The sequence below is a fragment of the Triturus cristatus genome, chromosome 8 (genome assembly GCF_964204655.1).
Source record: "Triturus cristatus chromosome 8, aTriCri1.1, whole genome shotgun sequence".
NCBI classification, from domain to species: Eukaryota; Metazoa; Chordata; class Amphibia; order Caudata; family Salamandridae; genus Triturus; species Triturus cristatus.
In genome coordinates, this window is record NC_140591.1 from 764,150,704 (window position 1) to 764,177,290 (window position 26,587).

General features: G+C 41.0%; 1 protein-coding gene across 1 annotated transcript in view; it reads right to left on the reverse strand.

The window, feature by feature from the left end:
• The window catches only part of GLRA2 (glycine receptor alpha 2), a 938,599-nt gene that overhangs the window by 789,613 nt on the left and 122,399 nt on the right, over positions 1–26,587 (reverse strand). The window contains exon 3 of the mRNA XM_085622202.1: positions 24,469–24,536. Coding sequence (XP_085478328.1) covers positions 24,469–24,536 — 68 coding nt within the window. The remainder of the gene's footprint in view (positions 1–24,468; positions 24,537–26,587) is intronic.

The following is a 26,587-nucleotide window of genomic DNA, read 5'->3' on the forward strand; positions in this document are numbered from 1 at the left end:
GGGAAGAAAATCGCTTTTGCAGGCAGCTGCTTGGACTTAGTCCAGGCAGCTCACTGTATTTTACACATGAAACATTGGGACTGGCCTATGTGACTTATTTGGTGGGGATAGCCCCACTTCTTCTTTGGGCCTCCATTTAGAGTAGCCATCAGGCCTCTTTTAATCATAAAATCATTGTAAATTTTAAAAAGCACCTATGCAAACATTTTTCATTACCAATCTTGAAAAAACAGCGGTTTCTTAAATACAGGTCTGCCCTATGTTATCTTCGAATGCAGCCTAATCACGATGTTTGTTACTCTGTGGGTGTTTTCTTGAAAAATGCACTCTATTGACTCTATTGCCATTTAGATACAATACATTTGTTTATTTAGTCCCCTCTGAATGTATCTCCTTAGATGCTATTTGTCTGTTATTGCCTATACTGAGAGGTGGGAGTGTTTTTTAAGGGGAACTGATGTGTAGCATGAAGTTGATAGTTTGAATTATCTTTTATATTGCTTTTTAAAGCATTTCAGGTGAAATTGCTGAAGCAAGCATTTAATGTATTTTCAATCTGTTAGTTTGCTCTTTTAGGATTATATACTTATAATCGAATAAAGAAATTCAATCATTTACAAAACCTTTAAAATTGTATATCGGTGGTTCTGCCAATTGGATTTTGTGGTTTTTGGTGTCAAATCATTTATTACATTTTGCTCCATTTTTTCTAAAGTGCTGTGGGATTTATCTTTTGCTGTGTTTTTATTTTTTTACTGTTTGACGTGCTGCATAAATACTTTACTCATTGCCTTTAAGTGAAGCCTGATTGCTTGTGCCAAGCTACCAGAGGGTTAAGCACAGGTTAATTTGGAGTTTGCTTGTGTTTCACCCTGAAAAGAATTGTGGTTGCTGCTTTAGTAGGGTTTTACCCCCCTCAACTAGTAACCACATTTCTTACACCTGTGATCAACATCTTACCTCCTTCTTGACACTCTCCAAAATGAACAGACATTATTTAAATAGGGCAGGAATGGCTGCTTGTAATGATATTCCCGAGCCAGCTATTACCACCCACCTTACAGCAAAGTTATCAATAAACCCCAGCCTTCTGGTAGTTAATTTGCATTTGTGCGTTCTATTACATGTATCAATTACTTTAATTTTTGTTGTTTTCAGATAAGGGTGTTTCGCCCAATTTAAGAGCACTATTGTAGCCACGTGATGCATTAAAATTAAAAATTATGGGGCATATCAACAACAACCGGCGATAATTATCGCAAAGCGCACTTAGCGCTAGGATAATTATCGCCGGCTAGCGTGGACTTTTATCGCTGAGATAGCGTGCTATTAGCAACGCTTGTCTCAATAGCGATAAAAATCCTCACGCTAAGTGGCTAACGTGAGATTATCGCTGGAAACCCAGCGATGATCTCACGTTAGCTTGTTGATAGGGACAGACAAACTTAGCCATGATATCCTCCTTCCATAGGATATCATGGCTAAGTCAGAAAAATACCACACGTAAAAAAGCAGCGTTAACCGCGGTTAGCGCTGCTTTTTTTGTCTCTAACAGGGTTAGCGATATTCTTGATAATAGGAGAAATGTCGCTTAGCGACATTTCTCCTATTATTTTACTCTGGAACGCCCCCTTTGCATCTCATTAGAGATGCAAGGGGAAGCGTAGAGTAAAAGGGTGCTAACATGCAAATTTGCGTGTTAGCACCCTGTTGTTGATAGGGTGCTAGTTTTATCTCTGCTTTTTTGGCTTTTAAAGCCAAAAAAGCAGAGATAAAGCCCTTGTTGATATGCCCCTATGAATGGAAAATGTTTGTTAACTACTGTACGTGGTTTTGGTGTTTTCTATCCCTTGTAGTTTCTGAACATAGTAGTAATGACCTTTTCACTGAATGAGAAACAATTGCCTTGTCTTAGAAAGCGCAGCGTCCTGATGTAAGCAGAGCAAAGAAACTACTCATTAGATACAAAGCAGCAACTGCCATCTCTGGGAGTCATGCCCAGCTTCACATGAATTAGTCATCTGTGATATGAACGTGAGGGCTTTCTGAGTGGTACTTGCAAGAGATGTAAATAAAAACAAGAGTCTAAATTTAGTAGGGCTTTGTCACATCAGATTCAAGAATTGCCATTGTGCGTCAGAGCACATCTTAGCTGATCAAAGCTTCTTAGTTTTTAATTCTGGGCCTCGTCCAATCTTTAAATTTATGTTTGTACTTCAGGAAGACAGCATGTAAACTTCACAAACGCTGCAAAGAGAATGACTTGCATTCCAGGCAAAGTAAATATAGAAAATGGAACAGATTTTCTGCTTTTCCAGCACTACAGTACTATTTAAAGCCAAGATCAAATGCAAACAACCAAGGGGCATAGTATCAAGCACTGCGTTAAAATTATCGCCGCTTTAGCGGCAGAAAACTGCCGCTAAAGCGGCGATACTGGGCTTGATAATATGCCGCAGAGAATTCCAATAGAAGCCCATTTTGACACCAGAACATGGGCTTCTATGGGAATTCTCAAGGGCATATTATCAAGCCCATTATCGCCGCTTTAGCGGCAGTTTTCTGCTGCTAAAGCGGCGATAATCTTAACGCAGTTTCTTGATAATATGCCCCCAAAAGGCTTAATTCAATTATTCATACGATTTTGTACCCAATGGCTGCACGATGAAGCATTTTATTAAAGGTGTATCTTTAAAATTGTTCCTAATTTGTCTGATATACTCTTAAAATAGCACGTTTAATCGCAAGTGAATTCCAGTGTGCAATACTAGCCGACTCGTGAGAGTTACTACAAAGGGGCGAATGTTCCTTCCTATATTTATGTACTTTGATTATTGTAAAGTTAGAGATAAGCAAATTCACATAGCAGCTGGGAACGTAAGTTAGATTTTTTTAAAAGCACAGGACCTGTTGGGGGTGGTTGAGCATTGAAGCTCATGATAAATTTGATGGAGGGCAACACACATATAGCCCAGTCCATAAAATATGCTGAGAAGATGCGCCATTCCTTAGAGTAATACTCCAACATTAAACTTGACTTGCACAGCCAAGAACATCCACACACAACCTGGAGCACAACACCCATGATCTCCCCAGAAACCAGCAACACACTGCCTCAGACTCAGGGTCGGCTTTAGCGCTGGGAGAGCCTGGTTCGGCAATGATTTTTGGGGCCCCACCCCCATGACCACCTTCTTGGATTCTCTCACTACCACCAGGCAAGAGTACGCCTCATCTCTCCAGTCATACATTATTGCTAAACACAGTGCTCCCCCTGAGGTCAGCGCCCCCCTCCACAGGTCAGTGCCCAGTGAGGCCGCACTGGCCGCACTGCCCTAAAGCCGGCCCTGCTCCTACTATATCACCTAGTGCAACATAACAACAAGACACCACTACCTCAAAAAATGACACCAGTGGCACCAATTCAGGCGTGAATAACTGAAGAAGAGCAGATTTGTAACACTTGAAGCTGGAGAACTGAACTGAAATGTTAGTGAGTGAGTTTTAGAACAGTGGTGGTGGTGCATAGATGTAGCTGGGCTGCTCTATTTGGGAGGGCAAAACAAATTTAGTCTCACACTGGCCTAAACCTGACTGATCTGTCTTACCTGACACTTCTAGTAGCACAAGATGCTGCTAGTTTTGTGTGCTATTCCACTGGCCTACTACAATATGAGTTGTGCTACGATTTCGAGAGATGACCGCAAGGGAAAAGTAAATAAATAATGAATTTTCCCTCGTAGTCGTCTCTCGAAATCCCTCTCACCTGGCCCCAACGCCTCACCGCTCTTACCTGCAGCGGCCGCGGCTGCAAGCAACTCAGGACCACAAGGACAGGTAGCACAACTCAGCAGCGGCCACAGCTGGTTGCTTGTTTTTCTGTCTTAATGTAGGCCTTTTTGGCTACTGCTGCGCGTAGCACTTGGAATCTAAACCGCCTAGCTACAAAGCTCCTGTGGTGTTGGTTCTCAGTCCTATGGTTCGTTACTCAATTATTCCTGCTAATTTAGGATTCCTGCTGATCTGTTTTTTTTTTTTAGATTTTTTTTGTCCAGAAGGTCAGTGATGTTTCCAATAATGAAGGTGTTCACAGGTCAAATTCTGGTCCATAACTGGAGCTAAATTGTCCGGGGTCTAATGAGTAGCATATCAATCAGAAACCTGTGAGTGTTTTATTGAATGCCTTTCGCTCTAGGGTGTTGTACTACTGGACACTTTTTTCTCTGGCCCATCACATTAATGCTCTGGATAACATTGATTTTTGTTCATTATGATTGAACCTCTGATGTCTCACTCCTCATTGAGTATCAAAATATAATGTATGGGATTCTGTAATACCTGCATAAACGTCAGTCTCTAATTTCTTTATATTCTGCGACTTGTGACGCACCCAGTCGCTTATTATTAAAAAAAAAAAAGACGTCAGAACTGGACTGTTACAGGTTATTACAGTTAAGTTCTGATGTCACAAACTCTGCTGCCAGAGCCAGCAGCCAAAGTGAAAGGCAGGTCAGGTCACGGAGAGTAATTGAAGCAGCTGTTTAAGGACACAAACATTGCTTGTTTTCCTTCTGGTCTATTTTTTAGCTTACAATGACAAGCAGCGAGAACATGCTTATTTTTTGCTCTCAATAGATAGTTAAAGAAAGGCTAGAATTCTACTGCCTGTTGCTACACATTCCTAGTGAGTGCAGATATTTTTTAAACAAAACTAACTTCTATTGAACTATTTATAATATCTGTTTAGAACCAATAGCTGACAGTTTTTTGATGTGGTTATTTTGCACTAGAGGTCTTATTTTTATTCTTCTTGTTTGTAAACATGCTTGCTCTTGCACATGAAAGAGCTAAGCAGCCAGGCTTATGTGGTTTATGGGAAAGGTGATGGTGTACCATGTATTTATAGGATAAATTACCCCCTGACATACATGCTATGGATATTGTAAGTCACCTCAGAGTTCCAAAATCTTAAAATGGAACTTGGCCTTTGGCTATGGAACGCTTCTGTGACTTGTAATATTCTTATCATGGACGGCAGGGGTGACCTTACATAATATACAGAAATATCATCTGACACAAATATTATGTCTTTAATATTATTTACAAAAGCACAATCATGCATAAATAGTGTCACTGATATCCAAAATGATTCTTGGGCTGTCCATCTACCAGGCAACATTTTATTTACTGCACTTCATTGAACGCTACCAGGAGGATGGCCAACGATAGCAACCACAGCAGCTGGCCACTTCATCGCCGACCAATATCTGAGGAAAAGATTTTTTAGGGATTTGGAGACAAGGTGAAGAATTTGTTCTGTTTGATGGTTCTGGAAATTGAGAACTCTAGCTGCGGTGGGTGTCACTAGATCTTCTCAAGAGGAATATTGAAATACATAATCTGTAAAAATGTTTCTAACAAATCATGAGGCTCGTAGAACATAATTCTTTGGTGTCACCTTCGAAACTTGGTGGTTCCCAATGAACTGCTCAATTTGAGAATGAAGAAAAATAATAATTACATTTTTCAACCCAATCTAGGTGAATGTTGGCACAGTTAGCCCTATTGACCTTTGCCTGCTATTTCTAGGCTAAACAGCAATCAGCCTTTGTGTCACATCAATTCTAGAGTAGCATCAGGGAACATGACATTTTAACAATTGGAAGCTAATCGCTAAATTACGCAAAGAGGCAAAATAACAGATTTTGGAATGCAAACTTTCATAATTGGAGGTGCTAACAAATTATGGGGCATATCAACAACAACCGGCGATAATTATCGCTGAGCGCACTTAGCGCTCGGATAATTATCGCCGGCTAGCGCCGATTTTTATCGCTGAGATAGCGTGCTATTAGCAACGCTTATCTCATCGGCGATAAAAATCCTAGCGCTAACTGGCTAACGTGAGATTATCGCTGGAAACCCAGCGATAATCTCACGTTAGCTTGTTGATAGGGACAGACAAACTTAGCCATGATATCCTCCTTCCATAGGATATCATGGCTAAGTCAGAAAAATACCAGACATAAAAAAGCAGCGTTAACCACGGTTGGCGCTGCTTTTTTTGTCTCTAACAGGGTTAGCGATATTCTTGATAATAGGAGAAATGTTGCTTAGCGACATTTCTCCTATTATTTTACTCTGGAACGCCCCCTTTGCATCTCATTAGAGATGCAAGGGGAAGCGTAGAGTAAATGGGTGCTAACATGCAAATTTGCATGTTAGCACCCTGTTGTTGATAGGGTGCTAGTTTTATCTCTGCTTTTTTGGCTTTTAAAGCCAAAAAAGCAGAGATAAAGCCCTTGTTGATATGCCCCTACATAATGTTGTTGCCCTGTTTGAATGGTTCTCTTTTTCACATGTTCCTACAGAAGCCAAGTCTGACACAAATGTTAGTGAATTCTCAACGTAAATCATGGAAGAAGGTATGGTACCTATGTGTAAGAAAACTGGGCAGTTAGCAATAGCAGTGTACCTAAGGTATTCCAATGTCATGACTCTGCAACATTTGCTGGCAATCACAGGGGGATGCTGATCGTCCTCGTAAGTGCCTCCTCCTGTAACAAAAACGATTCTCCTAAATGTGGGATTGCCAAAGAGGAACAGAAAATATTTGGAGGGGATTGCCATTAGATATGCCAGTTCACAACAGCAATATTGCTCAGTTCAATAAGAGCCCTAGCTATTGATTTGGGGTCAGCTTTAAATGATACAACTGGAGTTTAATCAGCCCTCAGAGGACCAGCGAAGTCTCGGATTAGCCCCCGCTGTATGACTCTTCCAGTGGGTCCCTGGTGGCCCTTTACAGGAGACAGTGGGCCTTTAGCCTTATTAGTATGGCCTCCACCAAGGTAAGTATTTTGTCTCCTGTGTATTATATCCTGGAGGTATTTTTTGTTACATTTCTTTTATGCAAATGGGTCTCTTCTTTTCCTGTTTATTAGAAGGCCTTATCCCGTGAGTGGCTTTACCTGGACACCCTTGAGGTTCTTGTGATATTCTGAATACCGACCTTGGCAGTATTTTTCCTTTGATTTCAATTTTGAAAAATATTTCATAGTTATGAGTATGTTTTTCTATGTTTATCATATCAAACGTTCAGGTGGTAAATGGCCCTATTATTGGCACAAATTTGTCTGCATGTATATACCACGATTTATGGTTTATTTTTCTTTTGATGGAATCCCCCTTTCTCTCAGGTAAAGTATACACAGTGTAGGTGAAACAGCTTGGGTGTAAGACATCTACCTCAGACTCTTTGAGAGGCCAAGGAAGGGAATCCCACTTTGGTTCGAACGGCATGCTGGGCTTTACCCTCACAGGGTGCTGGTGGTTGGAATACACTTTATAAAGATGACTTGGGTTTTTAATCTTAGCTGTCTCCTTTTTTTCAGACATTCCAATTAGATTGCGGATGTCCCCCCATCTTCCCTCGTCTCTTGGCATCCTAAATTGTTTCGTTTATTTTGCAGCGCCGAGATGAAGGTGGCCTGAATTTTGGGGGGCAGATTTACAAGCCCTTTGCGACAACTTTACACCGCTGTTGAGTCAGTTCTGTGATGCTGCGGCATCGTAAACAATGCGCCACGTTGCGACATATTTACAACGCGACTCATCTAGGGAGATGAGTCACGTTGTAAAGCCCTGTGCTACATAATACCTGCGTCAGGTATAATGTATGCAGGGTGGGCGTACCCACGTAGAAAAGCTTCGTAAAAGTGACTCAGTGAAAGCTACGAGATTTCACAGAGTCACTTTTACGACGCCACTGCATCAAAACCTTATGTCTTCTTGAAGCAGTCGTAAGGAGTGATGCAGCATGTTAGGAATAGGCATTCCTAACCATTGCTGGAGTTGCGTCGTGCTTGCAACACGACTCCAGCATTGCGCTACCTGTACGCCAAAAGATGCGTCATGCATCTGTCTATCCTTGTGCTACGGTGGGATGCATTGTAAATGCGACACATCCATGGTGGCGCAAGGGTATTTTTACATGACGCATTTTAACTGGCGAATCTCTGCTAATATGCAGAGATGCGCCAGTTCTTGTACATCTTCCCCAGGGTTTTTAACGGAACACGCATTGGGCCACTACAACCTGAATGTGAACCAGAAGAAGACATCATAATTACTATGAAGAAAAAATTATTATGATGGAACAGTTGGAAAGGTTACAATTGTGTTGTTGAATAAATGTTTGAACTACCTTTCATGAAAACTAAGGCTATTGAATTATATTAAGAAGGTTATTTGGTAATTTACTCTGTATCAAAGGGTATGGTCTGGTTCCTCACATCATATTGTTTTTAAGGGTTTGTAGTTTGAATGAGTTAGAATCAATGACGTATGACTGATTGAAGTATGAATGTGAATTTAATATTTTAGTATAACTGAAGTGTCGGGTGGCTCGTTGAAGTTTAAAGTACGCATATTTGTTTTGTGAACCTTGTATTCTTTTTTGTGAAATCTAATTGTGATCTGAATTTCCTAAATATGAAGTATGATAACGTGCTTACATCATATTTAAAAAAAAATCGAGTTATATAAAGAATAATTTATTTCATTAATAAGTGAATTCAATGTGAATATCTGGGCTCAAGAGTATATTATCATATTAAGTACTAAGGGGCATATTACAAGGACGACGTTAAAAATTATCGCCGGTTTAGCGGCAGAAAACTGCCGCTAATCCGGCGATAATGGGCTTGATAATATGCTCTATGGAATTCCCATAGAAGCCCGTGTTCTGGTGTCAACACGGGCTTCTATGGGAATTCTCTAGAGCATATTATCAAGCCCATTATCGCCGGTTTAGCGGCAGTTTTCTGCCGCTAAAGCAGCGATAATGTTAACGCCGTCCTTGATAATATGCCCCTAAGAGTTATACCAATGTTCTGATGTGGAGCTGGCAGATTTGGTTGTGTTTAAATTTCTTTCCTCTGGTACTGTCACTCCTTTACCTGTTTTGCAAGGGCCCTTCTATATTTAGGAGCACTCAGATTTGCCTAGGGACCAAATAAATATAAAATAAACATCACCATACAACTTCTTCAAGTGATGCAAATCACTTACTCTCCAATGCATTACTAAAAAACAGATGAACTTAATATGTCTCAAATGCAGATGTAATTATGTGAGAAGTTAAACATAAATGCCAAAATTATACATGCTTCATTTGCACAAAACATATACAACTCTTCCACAACTTCTGTCAATAACCATTGACATCATCACGAGTCAATCAAAACTCAAATCAATGTGAACTTCTGGTGATGCAGTCTAGTGCATCGTTTTGCAGATCATCTGTGCCATTGTAGACAGGAACAAAATATATGGAAATCAATCTTGCCCAGGTTCGAAATGGAACTGCCCAGGCTAAACTGTTGGGGCACAGTTCTCTAAAAGGAAACAAAGGCAATCTTACGTATGTTTCAGGGTTATTGTGCCTCGACTGTGGGTGCAGCTTGAGTTCCTCTGGGACAGGCTCATCACCAAAATGTGAGTATTTCCCTGCTGCCCTGTACAACCAAAACAGCAAAGGGGTGTCAAATGCAAATGTGTGAATAACCTGAGCCATATTTCCAGTTGCATTTCATACCCTAATTTTTGCTCTTTTCCTAGATTCAAGAACCACTCAAATAAAAATCTGTTTATTATCTAGGCATAAGTACTTTAAACCGCTTCTTACTAACGAGGTTCAAATTAGTGAAAAACAACTGTGTTTGCTTGTGTTTCCAGCCATTTGTGGCTGTACCAAGACTGATTTGCCTATAGTGTTCCCAATATGTCACATACACATCGAGCTAAGAAGTTATCTAAAAGAGTCCTACCTCATGGAAACTCCTGTGTTTATGATACATTTTTGCATTGTCATGCATAGTCGTTTTTTTACTCCAACAAGTTATCCTAAGTGAGCGACAAAACATCTTGGGGCTCATTTATGAGCCCCTGCGTCACTTTTGCGCCGCCGGTGCGTCACTTTTTGTGACGCACCAGTGGCATAAAACATGCGCCATGTTGCGCCATATTTACAAAGTGACGCATCTAGGTAGATGCGTCACTTTGTAAACCCCTGCGCCACATTATACCTGCGCCAGGTATAATGTATGCAAGGGGGGCGTTTTGACGCAACAAAGGGTCGTAGAAGTGACGCAGTGAAATCTACGAGATTTCACTGCGCCACTTTTAGTGTGCAAATGCGTCAATTTCTTGCGCCTGCCTCACAGCAGGCGTAAGACTGACGCAGGCCCTTTCACATGGGGCTTGCCCCATGTGAAAGGACACATTGCTGGAGTTGCGTCACTTTTGTGACACACTCCAGCGATGCGTCACTTTTGCGCCTACAGATACGTCAGAAATACTGACGTATCTGTGACTCCTTGCGACATGATGCGTCATACTGTAAATATGACGCATCATTGGAGTCGCAGGGAGGGCGCAGTGAAAAGTGACGCATCACTGTTTTCACGCAGTGATGCGTCATTTTTCATAAATGAGGCCCCTTGTTTTTACTCACTCCATTACAAAAAACTCAAAATGCTCCACATGGATGAGGCCCTACAGGGACTTTTGTGCCACCGGAACGTCACTTTTTTGAAATTCCGGTGGCGCAAATCCTTATAAATATATGTGCCCCTTTCACGCAGAAAACTGTGTGAAAGGGAAGTTCCATGGGTGTTGCTGGGGGCATTCCCAGCAACAGCCATGACTGTTTAAAACTGCCCCCGATTTATGACAAATCGCAAGTCTGAGGCAGCGCCAAAAACTAACGCCTTCCAAGGGTACATGACAGTTTTTTAAATTCTAGAAATTATGTCTGTTTTACTGGGATATCGTTTTAGTGTACAGTGGGGACTGAAATTTACAAGCTTAGAGAAGAAGTTTTTAACTTTCAAATGTTTTTATGGGGTTGAACATTTGTGGCACAATTGAGTGGCATCGGCATACAGACTGACAACAACTTGGTGATAATGTAGAGCCATGAGCTACTCCACATTCCATGTGGCAGAGTGGATTGTTTCCAGCTGCACAAATTGGTTTCTTCCTTCTCAGAAAAAAATAAACAGCTACTTATAGGTCTCCATTTACCATGTGGCTAGTTATGATATGAAAAAGAGTCCCTTGGGAGACTATGTTGACCGCTTCCAAGATGGCGAGTAGGGCTAGGAGAAATATGTAACAGTAGTGAAGAATCTGGATGGCATTATGTTGGACTCGCAATTTGATGGCCTCCTGGGCTAAATGAGATTCTACACAAAGACTGACAACTGTACAGGAGATTATTGAGATGTGTTCCTGTAGTTACATTTTGAATCTGTCTACCATGGAAAGGTATCTTCGATGCTGGACTTTGGCACAGAAAAATCTGGGGTTATAAACTGATTCTTTTAAGGAGCAGAGATGCTTGTGCTTCTTTGAGTTTTACCTTCTGCTGAATGTAGAAGAAGCAGGTGGGGGCCTGTGCATGCCCCCGTCCCATGTGCGTACCTCCACAGGGATCAATAGGGAATGACCGAACACGAGGGGGGTCATATTACCGCGAAACCACATTACTTCTTTGGGGTGGCATTTCTCACGTGTTTGACTGGAGTTTCTTCATGACACCCTCATGATTCTACTCCTGGGTACCAGCTGGCAAAACTATAATGTTGTCACTGTGCCTCTATTATCAAGCCAATCAACAGAGGCAGGAGGAATGCAAATATCAAACATAACATAAATAAAAGGACTTTGAAAGTAAGGGTGTCCAATTTCTGTGTCCTCAAACACGTCAGGCAGAAAAAACTAGAAACCCCACGGGAACATGACATTAGTAACTAATAGGTGCTGTAGGACCTCATTAGAGAATCATTGAAACATAATCTATTTTGAAAGACATCTTTATTTGCATTTTTTTTCAGGAGTGCAGGGCATAAAAGGAATCATTAGCAATTTTAAGAGAATAAGGTAATAGAATCTCAGTCTTAAAGGGATCATTTCCGAGATATCAGTCTTCAAGAAGGACTCCAAGAAGGAGAATTAGGTAATTACATCTGCAAAGATCATGATGCAGTATAAGGGAATCACTTTTGTAAAAGGTTACACTTACATTAAAATATTGTGAGGCACAAAGCCAAACTGAACAGATCTCTCTAACCACTGACCACTTCCAGACACAGAACCATAAGGTTCTTCCATCCGCACGCACTATTTACAAGGCAGCGAACATTTTGAGTCAACACTCAGATATAGGTATCCCTGGCCTCGACTCATCCCACTCATTACAAACAGTGAACTCAGAGCAGACAGCTGTTGAGAGACCGGGGAAGAAACACCTGGAAGTGTGGGTAGTGCATAATATGTTTTGGTTGGGGACCCGAGGAACGGTTTGCAGATCTGATCAAAGAAAGATAAATGGTCAGTGGCCCTATAAAAGATGTATTCAGGGGCAACCTCTCCTGCTAACTCAACCAAGCATTCATTATGAAAATGGAGCTGTGGGTTTTCTACAGTGGTGCAGGGTCCACTTTTATGAAGCTGTGCATTTTCGACAGTGGTGCAGGACGCAAGGCTTTGCAACACCAAGCATGGTTTCTAGCCAGCTATGCCTATGAGTGCAGGGGAACACAATGTTGGACATGTCATGCAATATATCTAAACGGTCCCATGGGACTAGGATGATGTAACCCACAGAGGACAGGGTAGATTATATCTCTGGACGATGTTGCTTAATATCAGTGTAACTACAGAGGATAGTGACAACATCTAAGACAAGTTGTCTGCACAGTCTGCTTTCATAATTGCCCAAGAGCCCAGTTTTGTGCAATCACAGGGGGGACCATTACTAGTCCTGAAATTTTTTGAAAAAGGAGAATTTTAGTCTGGCTTCCCACAAAAGTTTAACTGGGGTGTAATAAAGTAGACTAGTCTTCCAATGCGTAATCCTGGTGTAGTGCAATCTGCCAAAAATCCCGAGAAGAAGCTTGTACACGGGTGGAGTATAAATGGTCGATCAGCATCACATACAGGCCTGACACCTATCCCCCAAATCTCTCCAGTTTATCATGGCTGACTCACACAAGAGATGTTAGAACATGGCTCTCTATCCATCCTTCCATGGACACAATGGACTATCTGGTTGTATCATCACCACTGTGTGCTACTTAAGCCAATCTCAGTTTGTAGAACTTGAAAGGGCTTCAGGGTATCATCAAAACGCAGCTCTACTCCTGTGACACTGAACTAGTGCCAAACATTCCTCCTATGCTTAGATCTGCACCAAAGAGACATCAAGGCATAGAACCGCAAGTCTACCTCAAAGTGATTATGCACAAGTTTCAATTCAGAAGCATGCTCAATACTGCTGGATTTTCTATTTTTGGCAGTAGGGAGTTGTAGATCAGGGGTTGTTGGTTTGAAATAAGTCAACTGGGAAAAATGATAGATGGGACATTAGCGTCCAATGTGCGGCAAGTGCAGCCACTCGATTCAGTATGAGCATACAGTTTGCCAGTCTTCAGTTTTGGACTTCTAACTTCTCAAATCAATAATTTAATGTTTGAACTGATACATGTAAGGGGTGATTTATGTATTGTGATTAGTAGCATCCCAAATACTTAATCATACCTCAGGACGAAAAAACTTCATTTCCTGAACCATGCCCCAAAGTTAGAGATGGATTTTAGACTCCAGAAATCAGACTGAGTCTTAGCCATCCATGTAAGTATATTATCCTCTACCATTGCTGCATCTTCTGTATTCAGAAGGATACCAAAGTAGGGAAGAACTTTTCAGACTCATTTCAGAGCAAGACCAACAACACTGGTGATGGTAGCAGACTGGGATAGTGGTAACTTCTCACATTTTTCCCCAATTCAGGATAATATTGCATGTAATGATATGTCAGTATATGGGACTGTCATATGGAGATCGTCAGAATGAAAGAAAGATTTAATGTGGGCTGGGCAGGAAGTAACATCTTTAATGAAGGCTGATGGAGCCAAATGATTCCGAAGCAAGGAAGAATAAAAGGAAATGGAAGTGACCCTTCTCATGCTACATTTGATCCATATGGGAAAGATTAGGAAGCCAACACAGTTTATTCGGGTCCTGGGGAATGGGTGCACTCATCAGACCTTTGAACTAAAGCCTTTGCATGGACAGAACCTGTCCAAAGTGTTCTTACTCGAATTGATAAAATAGTTTCCCAGCATCAAAGGAGAACGTGAACACCTCCTCTTCAAGGTCCTTGAACTCCCTTGGTGGAGTCATATAGGGTCTCAAAAAAGGAAGCAAAAGTCTCCAAGATGTCCGACATGTGTGTTAACAGACAACCTTGTGAATCACGAGCTTTGAGTACAGTCAATTGAGTCTTCCTATGCCATAGCTGGTAAGTCAGTTTCCTGCCGATCTTTTTGCTCCATCCATAATGTCTCTGCTGAAGTCTCACTAATGCATTTCTGGGCAGCGTTCTTCTCTTGCAGGTACTGTCTAAGGATGGGGGTAAGTGTAGCTCCATATTAAGATGTCAGAAGGAGCTAGAGGCCCTATCTCAGAAAATAATGAATATGGGACAAGGTATTATGAGCCGGTGAAATGTATAGTCCTTGTGCTAGTGGTGGGTAATTCACCATATATCTATTAAATTGTGATCAGACAAGATGACTCACAAAAATCTATCATTTTACATTTTTTCAGAGCCCCAGTTCTGTACAATATGAGCCTATGGTCAAATTCCAATCACCCCCAAGGTTTGAGTCCTATTAAACTGTAGATTAGCAGAGAATGATACCTCATTGGTATTGAAAGAATAAACAGATCCGATGGCCACAGTCTAGCCGGCTGTGCTCATTTTCACAAAAGCATACCTACTCTTGAGGTCTGCCCAGGTGCTGAGAATTATATGGAGATGTGTCTTGTGAATAATTACTGGTGCTTCACATTTCCTAGAGGGATTAGGGCTCACCCCCAGACCAGCATAGTCAGAACATATTTGATACCCACTGATCACGCTGTCTACCAAAACTCACTTAAGTTGCCTGCCCACCTCCATAGCTGGTAGGCAAGTTTCCTGCAGATTGCTATGTCAGCCCTTTTATCATTAAAGTAGTGCAAACCCAATTTGCTCTAAGCGTAGTTTGACTTACTGTTGACATTTAACAAGATCATGCAAATGGGGCTGATACTAGATCACATAGTACATAAAATAAGGACGATAGGTCTGGGGGACTTTCAATAAGTTAGGTGTAGGAGGAGCAATGTCAATCAGGGAGAGAAGGTAGAGGGTGAAAAGTGTGCACAAAGAGCCACAGCCAGTGACAGTTTCATAGCAGGATGTAAGCTGATCAATCCTGGAGCAGTACATTAGGCATACAGCAGGGAGGTCGAGGCAGGGAGCACTGTATATGCAGAAGTATGTGTAATTTGAAGTAGTGACATAAGTCACAGAGCATTAATAAAAAGTCATAAAAAGATTTTAAAAATTCAAACGGCAGGGTAAACTACCCAAGTGACCCTCTGGGGGACAACAGAGTTTTACAGGTTTAGGAAAGTAGGATCTGCTTCTTATGGTTAGCCCCACTTTTTGCTAAATGTAATACTGTTTTTGACTAGTCTGACTGGGATCCTGCTAATCAGGACCCCAGTCTATCTGCTTTCTCCATACAATGTTATCTTATGTACTTAGGTATACTCCAGATTGGATACTGGGTTACCCTAGTATATGGTACCCATGTACCCAGGGCATAGGTAATCCAGAGGCCTCCCATGGGCTGAAGCATGTATTATGCCACCTATGAGAGGCCATGCAAAATGGAACTACAGCCCTGCCATTGCAGCCTGTATACGTCAGTGCATGCACCACTTACCTAAGATATAGGTTTACAATATCTAAGGGTCACTGCACTTAAAGCCTATAAGTCACCTCTATAGCAGGCCTTTACAATCCTGAAAGCAGGGTGCTTTGTTCTAAGTGAGCATGAGCAGGACACCCCTGCAGCCTATGGAGAACATTCTTCTGGGTTGTCAGTGAAGCAGCCACATACGACAAATAGTGGGGCATTACGCAACTGCGTGATGACCAACTCTAAAACGGCTGAAACAAACCCTATCGTGTTTGGTGTCAAACATGTTGGAATCATACCTGCACACCGGGAACAGGTGTGGAAGGTATGATTCCACCCCTCAGAAGCGAGTTTTGTGGGGCCCCTGGAGACCCTGGTACCAGCCTTCTAACTCTGGACAGCACAAAATGGTTGCTGCTGACCAGAGACCCATTTCTGCCCTCCAGCTGCTGAGCCAAGCTCAAGCAGAGAGAGGCAGAACAATAGGCATCCTGTCACAGGGAGTAATGACTACCTCCCAGACGGGATTTAGTGTATTAGAGCTGGGTGGCTGTGCTTGCCAGTGACTGAAAGTGTGCATGAGGGGCACATTTGGTGTCCCTGTGCATAGTCCAGTTCAAACCAGTCCTGGGTTATGTTGGCTCCCGGTCTGGCGCGAAACTGGACAAAGGACATGGTAGTAACCTCCCCCCTGTCCCGACCCTCCCCTGGTAGGGGCCCCTGAATTTTTCCAACTCTCTTGCGTGGGTAATTACCTGGCTGTAGGACCTTAGATCCGTCATGGACAAGATTCTTAACCTGAAACCACTGCACTTCGACTGTCTGGGCACTCTGGACTTTGCTAGACTTCGTTTGTGCCTGACTCCATCCCCTTTCAGTCTGCTGCATCGTCTGTGCCTGTGCACCATACAGGATCTGCAGAGCATCAAAGACACCTGAAGATAATCTCCCTTGGAGTGAAGGAGTCACTCCCCTGCATTCGCAGGCACCACAAGACTGCTGACCGGTCTGCTTATCCCAAGCTCCTATGGACTCCGAAAGGCTCAGCAACACAGGAGGTGGGTTTCTACATCCCTCGAGGTCCATGCTGTCTTCTCACCAAGTTTAAGGTTAGAATCCCTTGTGGGGGCTGCAATACCCGAACCCCTGTGCACCAAGTACTTTTGCAAGTGCATGTGCTTGTTGGCAATTCCTTAACAAGTGCGTTGGGCTCCGCGTAGCCCGAATCTCAGGCACCACTTCCTTCAAAGATCTTCAACCACCTCACACCGTGTGCTCCGTGGCCTGTTGTTCTGTGTAGCTGCTCGAGGTCCTCTTGCGACTCCTGTGCCTCCAGCCTTTGGGTCCATTTGAAGGTCAACTTTGCTTATCTTGGGCTCCCCTTGTTGCTCAAGGCTTGCCCAGACTCTGCTGTGTTTGGTGAGTCTCCTGGACCTTGCAGGTCCGAACCATACACTTCCTTGACATTCTGCGTGGGTTGCCATTGCCAAGGCTTGTTGGAGCTCCCGCCGGACACTGACCCCTCAGCACTCAACATCCTTTGTAGGACAGCTCGTATCCAGCTCCTGGTTGCCCTCAACATCTCCTGGTCTCATCAGCTGCAGAGTCAAGGTCCCCGTCAACTATCCTGAAGCACCTGACATCAGTGGACATTCGTCTACCGAGTCCCTGGTCACCCTGAAGTGACCCAGACTCTGTCCCCTCTGCTTTCAGGTACTCTTCGACAAGAATCCACATTTGGATTCCAACGGACATTCTTCTCCCTTCCAGCAGCGGCTCTTCTTCAAAATCCTCCATAGGGTTCGATTTCGGTTTCCGATGCTACCTCACACCTATGCACCCGGCTCCCCTGCTTAGGTAACTTGGGTACTTTGGTATCCAGGGGTGGGGTGGCTCTCCAACCTTCTCCCTTCCACGAGGTTTCCTCGTAGTCAACTGGGAAGGGTCCTTAATCTCTAAAACTCCAACCGTGACTTTCCCATAGAGTTGTATGGAGCATGCGGTTGTGTTCCCACACTGCACCCGTCCTCCGTGTGGTCCCTATCTACTCACCTTGGATAGTTCCTTGGGGTCCCAGCAATTCTACATCCTCTCGACATCGTCCTGACTTGAGTCATGGTTCTTATACCACTTTCTTAGTATATGGTTTGATCCCCCCCCTGGGGCCCACTGTGTATTAGTGCTATTTACTGTTGTTTCTTTGCTTAACTATTGTGTGCTTTGGGTCTAACTCCATGTAGGAGAAACTGTAATGTACTGGATAGTGTTATATATTAAATACACATTTTTATAACTAATGTGTGGTTCTCTTTTCATTTAATCTATACAATAAGATCACAATCTGGTAAAACACCCTGCTTTAAACTCCTTCAAGACTTAGCCTGAAGGCTGCTCTCCACAGCTACCCCTTGGATAGCTTTCTAAGGTTGTCTGAGACCTCTTAAATCAGCATAAGGGTTGTCTGGGCTGGTGCAGGGTGCCCACTTTAATTAGTGGACAGCATATACCAGGCCAGCCTCTCACAACAGGAGAAAAATACATGCAAAGAGAGGTACATAGGAGAGTAAAAATAGAGGTGGGGGAGAAACAATAGCACCCTCCACCTAACTAATGTAAGGATCAACACTCAGGGAATGTGCAGACAACTTGTCAACAAATGCCAAGAGCATCTTTTCACACCGGCTATTGAAAATGTCAAGTATCATCAGATTTGTTATGGTATCTGAACCAGGAAGGCCCCTGAGAGGTACAAGGGGCCCTGAGAAGTATCTCAAGAAATTGTGAAAACGGAAGAATGACTCAAGGTGCCTAATCTCCTAAACAGTAAATAGTCAGTACAACCACATACTCAAATACAATGAGCATAGAGAGCATACATCACAACAATCATCAAATGAGACCCATGTGAGCACTAGGCCAAGCCTGGAATGCAAAATAAAGTCCAAATTGTTAGTCAAACCTTGTCATTTCATTCAGATGGTCCATATTTCGGGAGGTGTGGTGATTGGTCCTTTTCGTTTACAAGAAACTCAACCACTCTCTTCAGGATTTCCCGATCTTTGGTGATGAATGTGGATCAAGATTCACCAGCACAAGCATATGGAATGTCTCACAGTTCAGTACCATGAGTGTCCTCTGTGATATCATCATTACAGCGAAACGTGGCCACATCCATCAGGGCAGCATCCATCACATCCAAAAAACTGGCTAGATCATCATGTTCAGTGAACTCTGGGGTTTTGTCTTCTTTTTAACAATTATAACAAGTGGTTCAAACAAGTAAAATTTGTCCATTGCATCGTGTAGTGTATGCATGTGCAGCTAATACCCTCTTGTTTATCTTTTGTTGTGATATTTTAACTAGGTAGTGGAGAAAGTTCACTACATGTGACCAGAGGCAGAAGGTCTGAGTGAAAGGCCTCCCTTGTTTTCCCACAGCACTGGAAAAAGTAGATCCTGCCATGTCTCCCTCTATCTAGAATCAGATGGCTTCCCTAGTGACTTCAGACCTCGAAAGGTAACTGATAATACATTACTAAACATTAAGGAAAGGCTACTTAGCTCTAAGAACTAGGCACTCAATGCGCCTTGAGTCCCTTCAACCTATAAGCAGCATTCAAAGTCATTGACCAGAGAGTACTTCTCAACAGCCTGATACATTCAGCAGGTATCAATGGAACTGTGCTAGCTTGGTTCTTCATCTGCCTTCTAATCTACACCCATCATGTTAAAAGCGAGTCTATTCTTTTCAAGATCTACCAACATCACATAAAAAGTACCTCAAGGCTCTACTTTGTCGATGATGTCAATTAATATTAACATGTTCTTAAATCAAGATCCTCAATTTCTATTAAACATATTATCATTTGTATGAAATGGCATACAGGTGCAGCGAAATCTACGATGATGAATCAGGCAACCTAACCTATCTAATTTTTCATATTGCCTCTCCCATGTCCTCCATGGATGCAGGAAAATTAGCTTTGCTTGAATAATATGAAACTTGTATTGCTTCTACTGGGAAGGGCAACCCAATCCATCTATCTTTCTCTTGACCTCAGTCCCTTTACTTGGTCCCACAACCACTGCCTAGATCCCGCAGCCTAGTTGCGATGTTCAACAGCAAGCCCTATTTCATACCCCAAATTAATATTGTTGTCAAACTCGCCTTCAGTCATTTACATTTGCTATGAAGCATACTTTCTCTTCTTCAACTCTCTCAAAAATTACCTCAATCCTTGCTTTTGCAATATTTCACCTTGAGTAGTGTGATAGTCTCTAGATCAGCCTTACCAATAAATCAATTGTCAGGGTCTAAAGAGCCAAAATCACTGCTGCTAATTTTCTGCTTGGCATAAATTGCTCCAACATATCAAATCCACAATAAAGTGCCTCCACTAACCCCATGTAAAAGAAAGAGCAAGCATCAAAGCAAATCACAAAACGACTCAACCAAATTGATCAAACCCTACCTCTTATCTTGACACTTAAGATCCATGAACCAGAACTTGTTATTCTAACCATTTAACTAGACGAAATTTAGAGAAGAGTCCCTTATCACACAAATATCATTTGGAACTCACTCACATCGCAGCCAAGATTGGAAAATTACTTTCTAAATTCAGAAGGCTTTTAAAAACATTTTTAAATTTAGGCCTTAGGATTAGCCTTCCAGTAGGCTGGAAACTGGACTACTTTTACAACCTGGGTCTGCTGGCTAAACAACTAACACCAGTTCCACCCGCCAAACTTTAATGATAGAGTAAAAGAAACGAAAACAGTAGTTCTTTTCCTTATCACTATTTACATTTTCAATGACATCAATGATATGTCAAAATTGCAGTTTTCTTTATCTCCTTGTTGACAGCAGTAATACAGGTATGTTAACACAACCTATTGACAAAGTCCAATACGCATGACTTAAAGATGTCTTGGCTCAGGCCATAGTTGTGCTGTTGATATGTTATTTTTTCCGCCCTTATAACTTTAAAGTAATAATGCATCAATGATGCGATATGTCATGTGTAACATTAGCCATTATTTGACAAAGTTGCAAGCCCAAAGAGGAGAGAAAATAGTGTAGGGACATTGCAAGCAATTATCAAAAATAAACTGCCCTGTCAATTAATAACAAGAAACTGACCATACCTTTATATCATCACTCGAGAGGCATGCCTTTTCTTATCACTTTCTAAGAAGAGCTGGATTCACAATTAATTTTACGCATTGGTTTAAAATAATTGAAGAGCACTATGACAACGCATGTGGTAAATAGTCAACTCTGAAATACTGGCCATAACCTTCTATGTGAGCAACTAGAATTTCTATTGCTCCATTGACCCTGCATGATCAGGATATTTTTTGTGTTCTTTACTACATTGCTTTGTAATTTGTCTCTTGGTTAAATTTACTGCATATGGAGAAATTCAGATTTGACTTCATAGCTCTAATGCCCAAAAACAGGGATAATCCTGATATCCCATCCCATTTCAAAGTAAGGGTCCTTGGCCCTCGTTTAGAGTTTGGCAGAGTGGATGAAATGTAATGAATTGCCGGTTTAACCGTGCTGCCCATCTTGCAGTTCTACTGCCTCAATCAGAGGTGGTTGATACTCAGGGTAGCCACACACAGAGCCTAAGCTGGCTCTGCTACAGGACACCCTTGTCCAAATGGCTTGTTTGCCAAAGGGCAGCCAGGCCATAGTGATAGTCATTCTGCCTTATTAATGATTTAGAAAATTAGGGCTTTATAGTATAACAGTTGCATGTACATGTATTTTGTGCAATGCTAAAGAAAACAGGTAAAATGAGACTCAAGAGTAGCACCCTGGCACATCTAGCTAAGGGTGGGGCTTACACATTTAGCTAGGTATGTTTACAAACATTTGGAAATCCCGTCTTTTCATAGATCAGCTTCAAACTAACTTTTGTGAACAGACATTTGACACATTAGCAATTAGCCAGCACCACCAATTGAGGTGCAATGACACAACTAACTCACAACATATGACTATGCACCTTGGTAATGTTGTAAATGTTGTCTTTGACAAAAATATTATCTTTGATTGATGTATGCACCAATGCTTCCTCTACAACTCATTAAACAATTATAAGAATATGCAAAGTATATGTTAAATTGGTCTGCAACTATAATGCAGCCTGTAACTGTTGCATCATGGTGAGCGGGAGATTTTGTCAAATTCGCCTATAGTGCAGGACATTCTAGAGTGAAAGTAACAGATTTGAGGATTAGTGACACTTACAACATGTAACATTTTTTTAAAAAAGTATATAGAATATATGCCAGAGAATTCACGCTTCGATGTGCTTATATTAACCAACTTAATAATGTATAAAACAAGTGCAAATAACAAATATATATCCCATTGGATACAACTTAATCGATTAAATATATGTGCACTGTTATTCTCATCGGACAATTAATTTCACAGTTAATCATTAAAAGAAGAAGTGACAAGGAGGAAATCAAAACCTGGAGAACATCTCAATTATGCTGACGGCATTAGTCAGAGTTCTTACACCCACAGTAAAATGAAAGTAAAACAAAGAACCCTTCAAACAATTAATGAGTGCAGTTCTGCACTCCAGAGTCCCATTGGCCATCTTCCCCTGATAAATGAACTGGTGGATGTTGCACACGTGGACACTTACATAAAAAGGAAACAGTAACGTGAAATGAGTGAACTTTATTGAAGTGTGAAGAAATGAAATTAATGTCACAGTAGAGCATGTAGAAACATTTCATTGAAAGCCATCTTGAAAAGTTAGCATTATGCAATTTTTAGCTTTGTTGGTAACTATTTCTGAAAACCACCTGACAAAATATAAACTCTGGAAGATGTTCAAGGATCTTCATTAATGGCACACATACACAAATATACATACAAACACAAATGCATACATGCTCAGATGCAGAAAGATTTTTCGCTGCAGACCATTGTAAAATGTTCTTTGCAACTTCACAATTGTTCATAAACATCTTGAAGTGTCAAAGCTTTGAGAATAGCAATAGGAAACCTCTGTTACCTCTAGGTTTGAGGGAGAAACACTTCGAATAAAACAATTTTACCAAAGAATTCTCTCACAGCAAAATTTCTGACAGAAATGTCTCCAGCAAAATCTTTTTGCAGGAATCCTCTTCTGTAAGAGAAGCTGGATGTGATTGAAAAACTTGGGAAATTTTTGTAAATTTTGCGACGTGCATAGTTTGCCAACTTTGCCAGTCTTCATGGGTGAAGTATAAAACAGCAGCCACTCATGCACAGTTAGTCAAAGTGACACTTTCAGCCATTTGAAAACTATTTTTATCAATTCAGATGCTACTATTGATTCCCACTCAAACCTAGAGCTGCTAATCATCTCTTCCAACTTAATGATTTTCAAATGTCAGCAAACTGGTGGGGTAGTTCCAATTAACCAAGTTCAATTTCTTTCTACTACATGCAGTTATTTCATATGGGTTTTTGGACACTGAAATAAATGTAGAGCAGATAGATATAGCTGGTCTAGTATTTAAAATAAAATGTCATATGAGAGTAATACAGCATCTGTATTTATTTATCAAATTTCTATTTCACTGCTGCAACTAAGAGGTATTAGTGCACTTAACAATCAACATTAAAACAGTTACAATACTTTTAAGGTAGTGACAAGAAGGCAGACTAAAAGTAGTAGTTGAACGGGAGGTCAAGCAGATCTTAAGGGCCAAATTTGTCTTGGTCAAAACTGAAAAGGGGCATATTGAGTAGTTTACTGAAAGAAAGGAGGTTGGTTTGAGTTAACTAGAAACCAATAACCAGTTCTGTGATGCAGCTGGAATCGAGTGTGAGTTTCTTAAAAAAAGTTAATTATTTGTTCAAAAACTCATAAAGTTCAAAGTATACTACCAGAATAACTACTATCGGTCTACAAAAATATTGTAGTCGGAATATTGACTATTAAAATATCATGAAGGCAAGCACATATAGGGAAGTATACATTTACTATACTTAACTCTACACATATGTAACTTGACAATATATTTTCTACAAGGTGTGTTGATTTAGAGTTAAGAATAGTAAATTAATGCTTATGATCTATACTTACCTTCACAATATTCGGATATTTTCTATTTTAGCTTGATATTTTTGTGCTGGATATTAGAATAATACCTCAGTTGAAACCGCATGTAGTTACTGAAATTCCCACCTTGATTTATACTCTAAATTAACACAAGGCTTTTGTAATTAGTGAGAAAATAGAGCTGCTGTTGATCCGCTATTTTAAAATATGAAACCTATGAAGGAATACCTAATCCTATAATTTATGTTGTATCCTTGATTGCATCTATACTAGGTTTAGATATATCTTGCACGTCTTTTAAAAAAAAATATCCTAAGTAAGTTTAATATTATACGTAACAAATTTTATATTTGATATTTTTTCTAACTCCCTCTGTACTATTCTACTCTTGAACACATTCTGGAAGGAAACACGTTCTGCTTTTGGTCATACTTTTTGCCCTTGGATGATTAATCAGATCAAATATAGAAAACATTACAGAATGTGAAATTGAGTTGTCAGGTGGTTATGAAATGCCTCAGGCATATTACACTACTTGACAAGATGGCTTCAATGGTCCCACTCACCATTGTAGTTTCTGCAATTGAACCAAAGCTGTTGATAAATATGTTGCAGGTAACATTTACAGGTGGACCTGCAAGTTGAACAATAAATAGAAAAAAAGAATGACAGGTAGCGTCCATGACATACATCACATCACTTTTCTGCAAGAGGGATTCGCCGCTGCCGCACTTACCATTGTCGTTTCCGTGACTGATCCAAAACTGTTAATAAAAATATTGCAAGTAACATTTACAGGAGGACCTGTGGAATGCAACAAGAACACTTCGATATACCACAAATCAAAGGAAGTATGCTGCTCTGCCTGCATCTGCTCAACGTGGCATAAGTAGGAAGATCACTAAGTGGAGACTTAGTGATTTGAGTGTACCATACAACCTATATGACTGTGTTATTATTTATTTCTTAATTGACAATAAAAACACTAATGACAAACATTGCCATACATAATTTTGACAAAAACGTGAAACTGGCTCAAAGACTTGATTGAAAGCATCTTTTAAACAGGTGGTCAGCTACTAGAAGTCAGTTTATCATCAAATGATGTATGCATCATACTGAGAAAAAGAAGCATGAAGATATTCTATAAGATATTTTAGTTTTTAGTATGATAAGCTGCTTACCTTAATGTGAATATTGTGAGATATTTCACCTTTACTCAAAAGTTAATACACCTAACATAAGTGCGCAACTGCTTTACATACTTACGAAGGGGTTTAGGTGGCCTATTTATCAACCTCATTTGCCGTAAAAAGAGTTAGAATAAAGTGCTTTGATAGTTATTGCCATTAACTGTCATATGAAGAGGTAATCCGCAAACTAATTTGTTAGGAAACAGACAAGCATTTGTAGATATCACCAGCACCCCCCCACCCTTCTCACATGCGGCCACCGGGCGCCCAACGCAGTGACCGCCAGGGGTGGCACAACGTCTAGCTACCCCACTGCCTTCCTCACAGCCACTCTTACCGGTGCCACAGGCAGGGTCGGATTGGGATCACAATTCGGCCCGGGCACTCCCAAAAAAGTGGCCCACATTCCTGGATCAAGCCCGTTCACGAAACATTATTTGGCTAGTCTCACGAGGCCTGAGAAGAAAATTCATTTGTAGTGTTAGAAATTCTTTATAGTTGAAATTCAGAGTTAATTTTCTCAGGCTGTTTAATTAAAATAGATTTCAGAATGGTTAGTCTTTCTTCCATATTTATTTGATCGATATTCTGTTTTTGGGCAAACAATTATTGAATGAGCAAAGCTGCGTTGATCTAAGTGAAATACTACCAACCCCGTTATTGGAAGGAGTGCATTCCAATGTGTTTAAATGTAGGATAGTACACAATCTTTATATCAGTTTTTTGTGCACTGCCCTGATATACCATACCATTCATGTATGTTCCCTTGTTGTACGATTAAGTTGCCACTTTGGCTTTCTGACTGGATCCAGGGAATTATGGGTTAGGTGTATTCGTTAGAAAAACATTTTTTTTTAGTGTCTAACTATTATTCCATTTTGTTTTCATTATGGCAAGTATGTTAATCCACACTGCACAACATAATTTTTCAAAATTCAATCAGGTAGTTACTGTCTTTATCAATTTTGCAGAAACTATTTACCACGTTAACAGCCTTCATAAAGACTAAAAGAAATTTAACTTTTCGTATTTCCACTACTTCGCGACCATATAATCTCTTATATATATATCAACTTCAGTTTCCAAGAGCAAGTAACTATGCTCTGTAGTTTTGTAGTGTCGACATCTTTTTAGAAAACACAAACGCAATACTACTTGTATCCAATAGTCAGTGCTGCAAACCTTTTAGGGGCCTCTGTCAGTCGGGTAGTCAGTGTGCCATCAAATGCATTTCCACCTGTGATGCCTGTCAGCAAAAACATCAAGCAGATTTTGTCTGGTAAGATAAACTCCTAGGGCCTATTCACAAACTGCAATATGTGTTATGTTTTGTAGCATTACAATTGTACCTTAAATGCGCTTCAAAATGGTGTTCACAAACTTAAGTGTGGAGGTATCGCTTTTCCTATAATTTTCTGTGTGGAGAACACCACCCTGACTGCAGAGCCTCTGCTACAGGAGTCTGTCTTACACAACTGTGGCTCTGGTATTT